The sequence below is a fragment of the Gambusia affinis genome, linkage group LG15 (assembly GCF_019740435.1).
Source record: "Gambusia affinis linkage group LG15, SWU_Gaff_1.0, whole genome shotgun sequence".
Taxonomy (NCBI): Eukaryota; Metazoa; Chordata; class Actinopteri; order Cyprinodontiformes; family Poeciliidae; genus Gambusia; species Gambusia affinis.
In genome coordinates this window covers 17,782,049-17,798,994 of record NC_057882.1, presented here as the reverse complement: position 1 = coordinate 17,798,994, position 16,946 = coordinate 17,782,049, and the positions used below count along the sequence as shown (strand labels likewise).

Below are 16,946 nucleotides of genomic sequence, written 5' to 3'. Positions count from 1 at the left end.
AGGTGCACCTTCAACGTGAACACCAGAAAAATACTGACTATTAACAACTTTTTTTTCTCTCCTGAAATCCACAGCAGCAGCAGCAGCACTAACAAGCACTGGAGTCTCTTCCTGTTACTTCATCTGCTAACATCACCTCACAGCCAGAAAAACAAGTGTTCCTAGGGCCGTGTCTGTTTCTTTGGACTTATTTTCTGTACTTTCTCATGAAAAAAAGTCATCAAGTCTATTTTTTGCGATATGCCCCTGACGCCTTTCGAGAGCCCACGTCACTGAGCGCAAACCATTCAAAAGCTGCTTTCAAGCACAAAGGGAGTTCAGCGTGTCCAGATCAGATGCTTAATCTGAGCAGGTCTGCTCGTTACATGATGGGTGGGTTTAGGGACATCACAAGAATAATGGCAACATGTTGGATGGTGAACACTAGTCAGACAAGGAAGGAAAGAGAGAAAGAAAAAAAAAAGAAAAAATGTTGTAGGGATTTTAATATCTAGTTATTCTTCGCATTAAAGAGACCCTGAAGAGACACTATCCTATTTTGCTAGGTACTAATCAATATGGTTGATTTTGATTGATTAGATTTGACTCCAGCTTCCTACCTTGTGTTTCTTTCCAGGCTCCCGCTCTCCTCCTTTATCCTTCTTTGTGGAGAATGTGAACTTGACGTCTCCTTCCTCGAAGGCGTAGGGGTCTTCTTCTGGCTCGTGATCTCCGTCAGTGACAGCAGCAGACAGGTACTGGTTCCTCCTTGCTCTATACATCTGAAGCCGGTCCTCAGACACCTTCAGAGGCATTTTAGATGTAGACATTACTCTGAAGGTGGAAGTGGGGAAACGCAACACAAAGATGGATTAATTCATAATGCAATTTCTATTACAATCGCACCGATAAAAATTAATCAAATATTTGTGGCCGCTTTCCAATCTTTGGTTTTCATAAAGCTCATGTGTATTTCGTCCATCCTTTCAGCTGTGAGTGCTCATTAATCACTGGTTCTTGGTGTTTCCAGAGTCCAAAAATCGGGTTTCATGTTTTATAACTTAAGACAAACGGACCCCTCAATATATGGGATTAACAGTTAGGTTCACTAAAGCAACAGTGAACCGCACCAGCTGAAAAATGGAACAACTTGAACAGTATGAGACTATCAGGTGTTAAAACACACCAAAACTGAAAGTTTAAAAGCTTAAAAAGAGCTACTATAAAGGCAAAGGTAATCAGATCCTTCCTGTTATCTGTTTGCAGTCTTGCTCATTTCATCAAAACTAGCAAGTATTTCTTACAGAAGTTGTGCTTCTTCTGATCTCGCTTTCACGATGAAGAGTGTGACTGTCAGTGCAGCCTGGATGTTTTTAAATGAATGAAAAATCTAACTTTTAAGTTTGAAACTGTGTGGTCAGCCAATATTCCTCTAAAACCTAACTCCTAAATCGTCTCAGTTTACGAAGGGCGACTTTTATAGGCGGAGTGGCTCTGTGCGAACAGATGGCCCCTTACAACATATGTCAGCGTTGCTGTCATGTTTTTATGCAGCAACATAAATGTCAGCGGATGCAAACGGCTCCGACAGCTGCCGCGAGGTCCAACCGCTGCGGCGTGTTTGCCGTCAATTACGTCTCTGCAGTATTTCTGAAAACCTGTTCAAACATTTAGGAGCTTGTGGCTTGCCGTAACGGCGGCCTACTTGGATATGAGGCATCGGAAGCTGGGGGTAGGAAAACACGCCGCTTGGGAGGAGAGCGGGGGACTGAGCCGGCTGATGTGGCGTCCCTCCGTTTCCCTGGACCTCGTCTCGCTCGACGACATGCCTGTCTGGCCCAGATGTAAGGTGGTGTGTGCAGTGGCCCGAGCAGGAGATTAGCGGCCATTCAGAGCTGTGGCTGGAGGGATTACAGCTCACTAGAAAAAGGCTGTCCGAACAGCTGGTCCCTTAGGACTGCACAACTCCACCAACCCAGTAATCCCCTTGCCCCTCCGTCCCCACCACCTCCAACACACCTGCTGGTGAGCAACGCCGTCTCTGCCGCTTGACCGCCAACAGACAGGCACTCTATCAGCTTCAACTTCGTTCCAATAGCTGGGGTTTATCTTTATCTATACCGATCGTTTTTCTTCCTCTTTCAAGGCTTCGGAGTGTGTTTTGTGTGTAGGAATCAATGAGTAGTGCTGGGCCGGCACATTCACAACGTGTGATGTCACAACGGGGAAAATAGGAAGTGATTAACATGCTAAGGGCGACGGGGAGAAACAAGGGGAACGTTGACTGAAACTAGGCCTGGACGACGGTGAGGACGGCGGTCCCGCAAACGGTGGGTTGTCGGTTCGATTCCCGCTCTGTCTGCCTCTGTCAATGTGGGCAATACTTTTTACCCAACTTGCCTGCAATTACCTGAAAGAAGTGACCTATTTCTATACATACTTAAAGATATATCATCCCGATTCACTTTACTGGCTTCTTAACTCAGAGAGAATCCAGAACTCTTTCCCATTTTTAAAAGAATGAGATTTTCCATCCAGACAATATCAGAAATTCTATTTTTTCGCAACTGGAAAGTGAGAGGAAAGCTGCTCAACTTCTCACTGCCAGCTAAGCAAGGTTACCTAGCAACAACCTGTTTAGTAACTTGTGCAGCAGTAGTTTCAGATTTTGCCACCGTACTTCATAACTACTAATAAAAAAAACAATGGCGTGGAGTGAAAACAGGAAATGTAATGTCACCAGTTTGGAAGTATTTCAGATATTTCTAACAAAAAATATCTATAATTATCTATCCACACTTACTGATATCAATATATGAAACGCTAAGTTTTTCAGTCATATCGTTCAGCCCTGATATATTGATATTGATTTATTGCCCAGCCCTAACTGAGCCCTTAAAAGTCGCTGTTTGGGCGTGAAGTTCGAAGCGACGACACTCACTCTGTAACCGACACCAGGTCCTGTGACGCAGCTGCCTCATCCCTCAGTTTGTCTCCGGGCAGCGGCGGCGTGGGCAGCTCAGCCTCCTTCCTGCGGGGCAGGTTGAATAACCTCCACGGCGTGTGGCAGCCGTCGTCCTCCAGGTTGACCGCCGAGCCCACGAACACGGTGGGCTCGGGAGGCTCAGAGAAGGCAGAGGTTCCCGGATGAGAGTGGGGGTTGTGGAAGTGATAGCTCAAACTGTGGGGCCCGCCGGGCTCCTCATCGTCGCCCTTCGCCCCAGCCAAGCAGGGCTCTGGGGGCAGCTGGTAGAAGTGTTGGCTGTTGGGGGTGGAAGGGTTCTTTATGCCCTCCCCTGACTCTTCGCTGCGCTCGCTGGGGCGGGGGCTAAGTGGCGGCGGTGGCGGCGAGTTGGACTGTTCTGAGGGCCCGGCGCTGATCGCTCCACCGTGGAGCTGGGGGGGTTTGGGGAGGGTGGTGACGTCCGCAGATCGAAATCGTCCGCTGTCCTGAGCCCTCATGGCCAGCCTCTGGGCTACCGCCGCTTCGGTCTCTATGGATGTTTCGTCGCTGGTCAAGCTGCGGTGATGGAACGGCGTTTGGGGTCTCTTCTGCTGCTTCTCTGGCTTCTCTCCTCCGGTTTTGTGCTTGGTTGGAGGCTGGGAGGGCTGACCCGTCGACTGGGTTTGGCCCGGAGTGCTGCCTGTTCGCTGCTTCCCTGATTTGTGTCTGCGGTGAAGAAAATGAAAACAAAAACAAGTGACGACGAGCACAAATACACAAAAACAGTTTCTCATTAGCTTAGAATACTTTTTTTTTTTTCTTGCCATCTCCATAATGTTTTGTTCTGAAATAATTAATCAGATTAATCATGATTAATCAGATTAGTCATCAACTAATTTAGTCATCAATTACAGTCTCAAAAGAAAGACATTTAAGATAAAAAGACACTATGTTTTTGCCAAAACTCAGGTGGCATAGATTTAGCTTCACCCAGTTCTGATTCATTAAAAGAATGCGGTTATTGTCTTTTAGGCAAAAAAAGTGTTTACTTTCTTATTTAAAAAAGGAACTGGTTTGTTTATATTCATGTTTTAATATATCTCTAATTGTATAAAAAGGCTTAAGTGATTAAATGAAAAATCTGTAGCATCCGATCGATCGTCAGGAAGTACAAGTGACTTACCTGGAGCAGCTGCAGTAGGACCTCTGTGAAGGCACCACAAAGTCCCAGGCTCCAACCTTCTCCACCTCCTCTACCTCACAGGTACCGTTGGACGCAGTTGGAAACTTCCGCCTAAAGGTAAAGGAGTGAGAAACAAACACATCTAAGTCAAATTCCAAACTCACCTTTTATTGCACTGTGAGGAAGAATCTGTTTTTAAACTGTCCGTTATGCACAATGCTTGAAATAATAGGGATCAAAAATGTGAGTCTTTGGTTGGTTTTCTATGGTATGCAGTCCCGTTTGGTAAAAGCTTTGTCGTGTGGCTGCATCACCGTCCCCCTGGAGCCACAGTATTTTGGCTGACAGGCCAAAAGCTAAATTTAGCTGGCAGTCTGTGCCTGGTCAAGGGGTAACAGAACCCAGGATGTGCCCAATGTGTCAGAGTCACTGAAGTTGAATTATACAAAAATGGACTAAACTGAGCCCAGAGTTGTTGTTTTTTTTAATTATCTATCATCAAAGATGTAAAACCAGAACTCCACATATGTTCCCAAGGCATCGCGAAACAAACAAAGCAGTGGATTTACGTGGATCTCGTTGCCCCCGCTCCGGAATTTAACAGAAAAACGTTCGAGTCGGCTCTGGGAAGTGAAAGTTAATGAGACGTTGGGGTTTGTGGAGAACCCGGGCAGCGCTAGGAGATTATCCATAATCTCCCCTGCTACCCAAAACGCCTTAAAAGCAGAAACATTGTGAACCTTTCATAGCAGATTCTCTTGATCAAGGAGAGAGAGAGCCAGGAATCATTTCACAATGTCTATAATTAAGCTAAACGCAAACGAGCAAAGAGCAGCTCTGGGTGCTGGCTGCCTTGTTGCATGCCTGCCTCCTCCATTTCCATAAACCCAAAACCTTTTAGTAGAATTTTTTTTTTTTTGTGGCTGAAATAATTAATTGGTTAATCATGATTAATTGAAATAACCGATTAATCATGATTAATCAATGAACTGAAATAATCGTCAACTAATTTAGTAATCAATTATTCGTTAACTGGAGTACATAGTCTTAAGAAATGCTATTTGCTCAAAGAACAACATACTCAGAGAAGTAGTTGAGCCAAAACTGTACAAAAAAATAGTACATCGAAGAAAAATAAATCTGTATCTGTTCATGTTTTACCAAGAATTCAAATGGCATAGTTTATCTACATGTGGTTCAAATTCTGTGAAGCAAATCTCGTATTAAAAGGCCTCTTTGCTGTCCAATTATTCATCTAAAAAATGAATCACAAAATCTGCCCTACAATGTATTGATGCCAAGTCAAGCACAAAGGGCTGAGCTTTTCACATGTTGATGTTACAAGGATTTTTCTAGCTGCAGACAATAAAAGGTTTCTTTTCTTATTTGTTAGCATGTTTCTGATATTGCATAAAGTAACATTAAGTGGTTAAACAAAAAATAATACTTAGCTGTAGCCCAAGTATTTTTTGCAGATGAGAGAATCCCATCTCTATGGTTTTTTTTTTCTTTCAGCCTGGTAAAGTGGTGTGTTACTCACTTGTTCTGCACTCTGTTGATATTGCACTCTTGCCAGACACGCTCCACCACCTGACGTGCCAGCCTGCGTGGAATCTTCCCTCCGTGGTGACTTGTTCTGTCCACGCTGAATGCGTCAGATGATGATGGCATCTTGACCCACTTCTGGGCCGACTGAGAGTCCACTGGAGAGAGGAAGATTTGGGTTGACAGACCGAAAACCCACCCCCGAAAATACACAATAAAAAATCAACAGTGAAGAAAGACACAGCTAGCTTTTCCCCCCTACATTTTCACTCCCTGGCCAGCTCACCTGTGTGCGCCTCCTCGGGTGACGTTGGAGGGGTGAGGGTCACCAATGACATGGCAGGCTCTCGCTGGGAAGCAGGCACTTGGTGACCACCCGGGTAGACGGCAGTGCAGTGAGAGGACCCCACAGGGGCCACGACGGGGATATCTGACTGGGGTACAAGCACCAGGCAGGCTGGGTAGACCATACGCACCCCACCTACACCAACAAAAAAACAGATCTGATGCTTAACAACAAAACAAAACGCAAAAAAGACCACAGAGTGGGTTATTAAAACTTAAAAACTGACCAACGAGGACCTCTACAGAGGCCAGAGAATCATCCTCCCAGTCCATGTCCTCAGGCTTGTCCTCTGAAGAGCCCTCCTTGTTACTGCGACTGATGGGATAAAACTGGTTCCACTCCTCGATCAGCTTCTGTGTGGGGGGGTCTGACATCTTAAACGACTGGCCAGTCAGTGTTGCCTTCAGGCCGAACGGACTCAGGATGACTGGTGGGGAGAAAGAAAGAGAGAAAGAGAGAGAGAAAAAAGAAATGAATATCCTCAGCAGCTTTCTTGTCTCTCTTCACCAGCCACAGGTTTCATAGTTTTGGATAGCTTTAATTCTCACTCCAAATCTACAATTTTAATGTTTTTGTTTGTTTTTTTTTAACAACACAGCTGTTAATTTAAAAAGAAATTTCCTCCTTTTTTGGTTTTGGAATATTTTGATCTCTGATTTTATTTGCAATTTGATTTCTCTGATTGTACTTGGTCATCTTCTAAGCAAAGTTTTATCTGTTTTTAGCTGCTACAGAAAGGTGACTCACTGCAGAAAACATACAGTAGATGCAACATAGGAGTGGGAAAAACAACAACAACAAAAAAAACAATCACTCTGCATACAGAGCTCACTAACATCCATCAGCCAATGCAAATTGTTCCATTAAACACAATGCATAATGCATACATGTGAGCACAGAAACCATCAGCGCTTCAGCTGGCGACACACACACACACACGTGGGGTTTCATCTTTCACTGCGTAGAAAATGCATTGAAATGTGGAGAAGGGGGCATAATGGCTCAGTGGACAGAGTGTCTGGGTGGGTGTGAGGGTGAGCATTTGTTAATGTCCCCCTCTTCTCTGCCTTTCTGGTATGTCATTACTAGACTGGATGGGATCTGTTCCCAGGTATCGATCCAAGGGCAGGACTGGAAAAAAAAAAAAAAAAAAACAAGGCAGGGGGGAGAATGGAGCAGAAATAGGCAGGAAGATGAAGGCAGGAGGCACTTACCTTGGTGACTAAACTGGTTTCTCAGAAAACTATTCATCTTTTAATGTTTGTTTTTTCAACCTTCTTCTCAGCTTCCTCACCAATTAGTAGGGATGCAATTAAACATTGACGCAAGAGATGCGCATGGGGACATTTGGGATATAATGTGCATTGTTTGCTTCTCATACAACAGTCAGTGCGGCCGCCTCAGACTCAAACATTGATTGATCTATGAGCGACTAACACAGCAGGTGACTTGAAGCTACATATTATGTTTCGCCTTAAACTCAGCAGCAGCACATAGAGAAGCAAATATATTTGATAAAAATGACTTGGTTTTGATTATCGTCATCTGTGTCAATTTTTAATATTTTTTTTACATTTGTCCTTAATTTACCATTATTTTAGCCATTTATGTCCTTATCTTTAATTCGGGAATTCTAAAAGGTTGCTAACGTCTCTTATATGTCATAAGAAACCGAGACTAATACTTCCGAAATGTAAATCAGAATAACTTCGCTGTACTCCAAACAGACTTCCTTTTAAGAGCTAAAAGTTTAACTCACACGTCTCTTCCTTTGACTTTTTTCCCCCTAACTTTTAACACACTGCTGATCCTGGATAGAGCTGAGTCGTTTTTCTGCTGTAGCAGCTTTCAAATCAAGAGTTTTGTCATCACTCGTCAGAGCTATCTGGAAGAGATGAAAAAGGATTGGATTTTTGCGTCTCCATCAATCTGATTATCAGTCAAGGTTGTTCTTGGTGAAAATCTGGTCAACAAATGCCTTCTCAGTGCATCTCTAATGCAAATCCTTTATAATTACTGCTTGTTTTTGGAAAACCAAAGCACAGTTTGGGAAATTATAAATTTTTTTTCCCTCTCCCGCTCGTCTCCCCATCTGCTTCTTTCCCTCTCTTTCACTGCCTGGGAGTGTGTCCTGGGGCTCCCTGAAGACATGTCAAATGCGCTCAGATCAGTGTAATGGGCTGAGAGTTCATTACATTCACTCTGCGCTCTTTTATGAGGTCACATCCTGGAGAGGTCCGTATGCCAGGGCGCTCTGCCGCACAGTTAACCAAGCTTGGCGGAGGTGAGGATGAGTAGTGAAAGGGGGAGGTACGAGGTGTTGATGGATGAAAAGGAGCTGGATGTCCGCCCTTCCTCAACGCTACGCTTGGTTAGCCAGAAGGAGACACACTGCGGCAGGGAAAAGCCTCACCTGCACACACACACTCTAAGTACCCACAGCAGACCTGCTTCATTTGGGCGCATCAGTGTTCGAGCATTAGAATTATGTTCTAATAAATATATAACCGGACGCAGAGAGAAATTATATTTAGAACAAAAGGGGCTGTATTATGTGTTTTCTATTCACACCATGCCTTTTTATTGCATAATCAAGTAACTATGTTAACTTCAGTTGTTATAAAAAAAATTCCATATACATCAAATATGACTTAAAAGAATTTTGACTTTGTAATTTAACAACTTGAAATTGGGGCTGTCTCTTTAAAGACTCCTGTTCTTTCTGAAACTCCGCCTCCAGGAAGTCAGCACAACATCGCTCCTCTACTAAACGTTCAACAACATTTTTGCCAGCAGTGCACTGAGAAGTAGCTTGTATAGTAAGATCAGCAGATGCGCAGTTCCACTTGGGGTTTGCTAATTACTGCTGGCTAGTCTGAAGGAGCTGAGTGGGGGAGTTGCAGGGAGAGCTGCTCTGATACGTAGAAGCTCAGAAGCTTGGAGCTGCACCTTGAAGGTGGTGCTAGGTCCAGTCAAGAGTGGAACAGCTAAATGGTTGCCACAGGAGATGTAAAGATATACAAACATGCATGAAAGAGCCAAGATTTTATGTTTTGTGATGAGGGAATAACATTATCACATAATTTAAAGCAAAAAAAAAAGGTCATCTTTACATAACGCTGCTCCTTTGAAACATGCAGGACTGGGTGTTTTCATTCAATATTTTTGAGGAGTCATTGACTGCTGTGGCTCAGGAGAAATACAATCATCGTAACTGAGTAACTAAACCCATTACTTTCCCAGTAGGAACTCAAATGTCAAGTTACAATAGTCATTTCGTTTTAATCTGTGGCAGTAGTCTTTAACTGAGGGGTTTTGTCACCTCGCCTCAGGAGGGCTCGAAACACAGTGGAGGGGTTTGGCTGCATAGGAGCCAACACAGTGAGCTGAGGAAGTGATCCGTATTATTACCCTTACAGAAAGACAGCTGAATAGCTGAATCTGAAAATTTCCACTGTGATTTTTCTTATCCCGGTTATTTATTCACATTATAAAAAAAGAAAGAAAAGAATCTTACAGAACCTCAATATCTAAACTTCCGGACATTATCTTTTTTGAAGTGGCTTTTTAGAGGAAGCGCAGACATGGAAGAAGTCATTTAGAGAGAAATCTGTTTCCTATGGCAAGTCAGGACATGTTTGATCTCAGGTTGTGAGAGAAGAAATTTTTCAGCAGGTAATAGGAAGGTTTAACATCTATGTTTTATCCTTCAGAAATTTCAACCTGTCTATCACGAAGTGTGTTGCATGTTAAGGTAATGACAATATATATATATATATATATATATATATATATATATATATATATATATATATATATATATATATATATACACACACAAAAAGAGAGTGCTGTTTTTGTAGCCCTAACCACTAATACAAGACACTAAAGGTCAACTTCAAATACCTTGTCTGTTTTAAAACAGCATATAGCGGGAACTTAATAATCCCAGGTGAACACTGGTTGAAAACCAGACTGAAATTGGGTAGCGGTGAACCGATTATGGTTTTCTATCACTGGTCTCTAAAAACCTGACATTTCAGATTTTAGCCGATAGCAATTTTTTTTTGTCTGAAAAGTTGCTTATTATAAAAATTAAGGAAATTGGGGCTGATTTATTGGTGCATCCCTAGAAATTGAACACAAAATTTTGATCGCTACATAATTATGATGAATTAGGAACAGGTGATGTGTAAAAAAAACAAAACAATTTACAATTAGAAAAGAAGAGGACAAAGTCGGGTTGGGCGATATGGACTTTGAATTTTATTTTGTGGCAATATAATAATGTATCATGTAAATAAAGAAATAAATAAAATAGGTTTCTTCAGGACATTTAAAGAAGTGTGATTTCAATCACTAAACTGCCCTCAGTAACTGCATTTAATCATATTTCCAAATTTATTGATGCTGACATGGGAAAAAAAATCTTTGTACAAAATCGTTGGTGCAAAAATAGAAGCAGTGAACAGACGTATAAACCCCTAACCATTATTGCTCTCTGCACATTGTACATAACATTGTTTAGGACCTAAATCCCAAATCAATTACAGTTTAAACAGAACACACCTAAACCACACAAGTCTCACAATCTAACTCTGTGGACTTGAGCTTATCAGTCCCATGAGTCTTTGCACTAACATACATGAAAGCATCTAGGGTCAAAGCACCTGCCGCCCTCTGCCCAGAACAATCATTTCCTTTGAGCAGAGCGGCTGGTGATGGAAAGCAGAGCCATACACACTAAACTCCTTTACTCACACCTTCTAGCCTTTATGACCACCTTGAGTAATATCTTTAACTCGCTCTTTGTGACTTTTGCAGCAACTAGGTTAATATTAAGGGCAAACCAAAGTCACATTTACACAGTGTTGGTGTGAACCTTCGAGCCATGATATCACATCAGTATAACAAACATAGAATTGCAATGTGAACAGCCGAGGCAGATAAACAATGCAATATTTTTCGCAAATAATAATTGAAAAAAACATCTTTTTCTTTTTTTAAATGCCAGTGTCAGTAGTGCATAAACTGGCCACATAGGTCATATGACATCTGATTTTTGAAGCAAAAGAGAGTCTTACCCCCAAGCCTCCACTTACTGTGGGTAAGTTTTTGGTTGAGTAGTTCACTGAGTCATCGCCGTTTCCTGTTTGGTACCTGATTTTCATACTCTGGCTCATCAGTGTGCCGCTTCAAAATGAGAAATCTCATTGTAAATATAAAAGAGAATAGAAGTACAATTCATTACTGGTGAATTAATTGTTTAGGGCTGAAACGATTAATCGGTTAATTGTGACGAATCAATTATTTAAATTATCGTCAACTAATTTAGTTATCGATTAATCATTAATTGCAGCATAAAGACTCAACAAAAGATAATTTTGCAAGGGGAAAAAAATTATACTCAGAGACGTAATTAAGTCAAAACTGTACAAAAAAACATATACATTTGGCATTTGAGATAAAAACACTTTTCTGTAAATATGTTACACCAAAAACTCCTCAAGTAGCAGTTTCAACTTTACACTAAAATAAAGCCAAGTTATTCCATTTTAGGCAATGCAATATTAATTTTTTTTTTAAAGAACAAATTAATTAATTGTTCATTAGCGTATTTCAGGGTATCTCTAATATTGTATGAAAAGGGCTTAAGAGGTTCAATGAAAAATCTGCAGAATGTGCCAATTTCTTAAATCTAATGAATAGACAGAATAATTAATTGCTAAAATAATTTTTAGTCGCAGTCTTAATTGTGTGTAATGTATACCTGCCTTTTTAAGTCGTGGTCAGTTCCTGTAGAATCCATATACTGACTGTAAATCTTAATATAAATGTGTCTCTTAGCAAGAGACACAACGCTTACACCATGAAACCTTTAACAAAACACTGAGATATTCACCAACGTCAAAATCAAACTATTTTTTTCTTGTAACTAAGCAGATAGGATGTTTAAAAATGTCTTCTGACACAAAAGTCAAACGCAGAACTGAGCTACAGTTATAAAAATAATGTTATATCAAAAAATATAATCCAGAAAGTATACCATTTGTCAGTCACTTCTCGTAAGGGCAGGGCAGAATGTAAATTACAGTCATTACACCGTGACGTCTAAATGAGAGGATGCAAGATGGCAATAGTTTTGACTTCCAGAGCAGGGCTCCAGATGAGTGATGGGAGATCATTAAAGCTCCAGGTTTTTTTTTATAACCACACCACAGTCTAATCTAAAGTGACTGCGCAGGCTTTCCTTTCACACTGGCTGAGAGCCATTCAGTAATGAAAATCAGCCTGACAGAAGATTATATGTGCATTATCTTCAGCAACAGCAGCCAAGACATCTAACGCAGCCATGGTAATATTTTTCGTTCCAATAAAGTGCATTTAGTGTGAGCCTTTCCTCCTTGATATTTTTAGTCTTTTTGGGCTTTAAAAGGAGCTGCCTTAACTAGAGACACCATTGTTTTCTGCTTGATTCAACACATCATACTAAGACAGGAGTCTGAGACCTTAACAGTCCAAAGGGACATTTTTACCCTCAGTACAGCTGAATAAAACGGGTTTAGAGCCACAAATCTTAATTAAAATTAATATTTTACAACAGTTTATTATGGAAAAAGACATTTTATAATTTTTGAGAGACACCTACTGCAGAACATTTGTTGTAATTTTTAAAGAGTAGTCGTTTTATCTCTATTTTTGGGTTTTAATCTAAAAGATAAATCATTTTTCTAAAAGATGATAGCTACATTTTCTTATATGGGATATTTGCACACAGTTTATAGCATAGTAAAAAAATGGATCCAAATAAAATTGACTGGAAAATTTAGTCATTCTGTTGTGGAAATTAAATACAATTACTCCATTAAGAAGAAAAAAAAAAACCCTGAAAAATATTTAAAATACAGAGAAGTAGCTCAATCAATTGACCAGAGATGAAAATTGGCCAGTTTTGTTTTTGCTTCATCGGCTATGATCAGTTGGCAAAATACTGAAAAAACCCCCCCAAAAAACCTGATTTTCTTATTTTCCTGATCACCAAATGCTTAAAACGAAAAACACCTACAATTATTGGCTCATAGAAGCATCAACCAACTGTAAGTACTTTAATTCTTTCTGTTTGAGTGAACTAAAATATGTTAAATGGTCATACGCTTTGGAGAATAAATGGGTCAATTTATTCATTGAACACTGCCTCTATTAAAGAACATGTATCACATTTTTCCCCCTTTTTCATTCAAACTAGCCTTAGAGCAGTGGTGTCCAAACCTTTTAGACTGCAGGCGAAAAAAGTTAAAAGCATCATATTTGCTCTCAAATATGATGCAAAGTTAAAAATGCAATTTTAATTTTGTGATTAAAATTGGAAAATAATTTTATTGTAAGTCTTTAATTTTTGTGATTTAAATACACATTATTTTCATAGACAAAGTAGAAGAAAACAATGAATTATATATCCTGAAAACTATCCTTTCTTATATTTTTCTTAATATAAGAAAGGTGTACAGCTTTCAGATTAATTTTAGGTCTAATCTTTTGCATTGTGTTGGCCTTAGAGGAAACAATCTGAATCTGCAGCTGCGTTTCCATTAGAAATGTGCGCAAAACTTTATTGATATTCCGCCAAAGTCAAAAATAAAAATTTTGCAATTATTGTGTTTTTAATAAGTAAAAAAAATGCAATTAAGATCACATCTTGTTTTTGACCACAAGTCATGTGAAGTGGAAAAATTGCCGTGTTGCGACATTAACTAATTTCAATACGGCATCCTAGTGCAAAAACTTTTTATCAAAAAACATAACTTTTTTCAAAAATAAAAGTGTTTCCATTACGCTAATTTACTTTTGCAACTCCAATTTGCACAATTATACATTCAATGGAAATGCAGGTAGTGAGAATTGTAATCAACACATCAGACTTATGGAAATAAATAGAAATCAGCAATCAAAGCAAAGTCTGATTGGTGCATCTCCAAAAATAGAATGCAACATTTTACACATTTCTAATTTTTGGAAGAGGATAGATTACCGAGTGCTGGATATATGCAACCTTATTTCAGAGGTTAAGTGATGAAATAATCATGTATCAAGTAAACGCATAATGAGATTTATGCTAAACTAAAGCCTAATGTTTTCATTTTATTTAAATGAGCGTCGTTCAATGAAAAGCTTCTCCTCAGAGGACTTGGTGTGTCGATGCAAAGGTCTGGATAAAACCAAGCAAATGTTTCTGCGGTTAGTCTCATCCGACCAACGTCTTGGCTGGCCTTTATATTGAAACAAGGAAATTCCAAAGCAGTGTTGATGCATTAAATTAAAAACAGCACATGCTGTCCTCGCAGAAATGAGTCCTGCTATGTGCAATATTCCAGACTCAAGCAGTAAAAGTTTGTCTCATCTGCAGCAAACCGGTGCGTCTAGCCTTAACGCTACACTGCTCCACTTTAAGAGTCAAATTAAAGCAACATGAGCAAGAAAACCACAGTGTTCAACCAGTTGGTTATTTCAGTTTTTTTTTTTTTGCAAATACGTGAAGAGGAAATGCAGTTACCCGTGTTTTAAAAGTAAATCCACAACCAATAATAATAAAAAAACACCAACCTTGAAATGGGCTGGATGCCTGCTGGGCCAGAGCTAGGTGCTCCTCTGTGAGGTGGTAGATGGGCTGGTGCTGGTTGATCTCCACGCTGGTACACACGTTGCTCTCGCCGTGCAGAAAGAAGGTGAATGCGCAGGACAAGTGCTCACTGTGAGGGAACGGAGGCAAAAGCAGAAAAAATACTGTAACTTTGGGCTGGAAGATAAATCAACTATATATAAATATATATACATATCAATAGTTTCGCCGCTCAACCTCTCCACTAAGCAAGGTGAGTGGCATCAACTATCTCTGTGTTATTCAGAATGGGGGCCACCAGGGCAAGTTAGGAGGAAAGAAATGTGCAAAGCATAAAATAAATCTAATTTTTTTTTTTTTTTGCATGAAATTTAATCTGCTTTGCTCCTCACAGTACCTAGCTTAGCAAGAACAAAATGCAAAAGTTTTTATGCATCTATGCATATGCCAAACAAATGTAACAATTCTTAAATATTGAAGAAAAGTGAGGAGGGACATTCTAAAAGTTGATATTTCTTTACATATTAGCATCGTCTGTGGACTGGGGGTCCCCAGCCAGGCAAGGCTCTTTGGGGGCCCGTGGAGTGGAAATGTTTGGGAACCCCTGAACTAACTCACTCACTTTTTGGTTACTTAGTAAATAATTCCTTAATATTGGTGAAAAAGTACCAGTTTCATTGGCAGATTATTTCACTTATAACAAGACATTTTTCCTATGCAAGAGGTGAAATAGTCTCCCACTGGAACTAGTACTTTCTCATCAATATTAAGGAATAAATGGCAAGCTTGTGTATCTTGCTTAAAGCAACTCGTAAGTTTTTCTTGACCTATTAGTAGTGTGCCAACATATTTCCACTAGAAACTAAAAAAATAACTTGTATGATTTTGTGTTTCTGCAGTGTTCCATGCCTTCACAAACTGCTCCGGTACTCCATGAATCTGATGTGTTTAGCGGTAATCCTTTCAGTAAATGGTGTGCATGGTTGTGACTTTGACATTTCCTGAGTTGTGCAGTGGTCTATTGCGGGAGTCAATACAGCAATGCTTCACAGGTATTTATGAGCACTGCTGGGAGCTAGTGTGTCTCTGCCTGCTTACTGTGTGGCCCTGTGTGTAAAACAAAGGGGCAAGCCCTGACTGACCCTGGCATTCTAGCCAATAAGCTCAGCAACAAAACACTACCTTATACACACACATACACACACACACACACACACACACACACAAGATCTTCTCTGCTTCCAACAACGCCTGCCTGTGCCAGTCTGACCTCAGCAGCAAGGCGAAAGAAGAAAAGATAAACCGCTGAGGGAAAGCCAGGACGAGCAGCGAGGAAGGAGAGCAGCAGGGTAAAATGCTGAGCATTGTCTGTGGGCTTTCCTCTCTCTGCCTCCACACACTCGAGCAAACACATACAAAATGAGGAGAGAGAGAGAAACAGAGAGAGAGTGGGGAGACAGTGCAAGTGACAAATGACTGAATAAGACTGGATGCAGTGAATTTGGAAGTAGATAAAGGAGGTTTGCCTCCCTGTGGATTTGGTTAAGCAAATATGAGTCTTTTACCCCCCACCCCCAAAAGCTGGTGATCTGACACACCTACTCTGCAGAGGATTAAAGACAAGGAGCGGGAAGAGAGGGAGGCGTAAAGGAGGAAGGATGGAGAGCTTCTATGACATAATGGCACCTATAAGGTTGGGTGGGGGAAACAGTCCACATGTCTCAGTTAGCGTTAGCTTCCACCGCAGTCTACAGGGTTGAACATTTGTGCTCCATCCACCTTACGTTTAAGGTATGTTCCCACCCGATAGTCTGGTAGACTCGCTTAGCTTGGGGATGAAGGGTTTCCCCAGGTGTATATAAGCCTGGCGGGCCACCAGGACAGACTTGCTCCCCCACCAGGCTAAGCCTCACACAGTATTATTCCCAAATTATGATGCCTACGAACACAAACTGGAGTTTGATTAAAGTGGACTAAACGGAGCTCTAGTGACCAAAAAAGGGCCATTTCTCAGTTTTCTCTTTAGACAAATTTTAAATCAAGTAAAGCTGGACTTGTGGTCCTTAAATACCATCAAATCATGGAAAAATGTCTAGAAAAAGAATCTATAAAATTTAGTCTGGAAAAGTATAACATTTTTATTTTTCCCCACTAGGGGGTCTTTTGTGGGCTCTAGTGTCCCTTATATGACAGTAGGCTGACAGGAAAGGGGGGAAGACGTGGTAAATGTCGGTCGGGTCCGGGAATGGAACCCGCGACACGGCGTCGAGGACTCAAGGCCTCCAAATGTGGGTTGCGCTATCCCCTACGCCATCACAGCACGCCCAAAGTA

General features: G+C 40.8%; 1 protein-coding gene across 1 annotated transcript in view; it reads right to left on the bottom strand.

Annotated features, from left to right (window-relative positions):
- med13a (mediator complex subunit 13a) overlaps positions 1 to 16,946 on the bottom strand; it is a 92,817-nt gene that overhangs the window by 20,671 nt on the left and 55,200 nt on the right. Inside the window, exons 4-10 of the mRNA XM_044140892.1 lie at positions 14,599 to 14,744; positions 6,224 to 6,424; positions 5,938 to 6,132; positions 5,647 to 5,809; positions 4,107 to 4,217; positions 2,921 to 3,649; positions 600 to 813 (exon numbers count right to left, since the gene is read on the bottom strand). Of these exons, the coding sequence (XP_043996827.1) occupies positions 600 to 813; positions 2,921 to 3,649; positions 4,107 to 4,217; positions 5,647 to 5,809; positions 5,938 to 6,132; positions 6,224 to 6,424; positions 14,599 to 14,744 (1,759 nt within the window). The remainder of the gene's footprint in view (positions 1 to 599; positions 814 to 2,920; positions 3,650 to 4,106; positions 4,218 to 5,646; positions 5,810 to 5,937; positions 6,133 to 6,223; positions 6,425 to 14,598; positions 14,745 to 16,946) is intronic.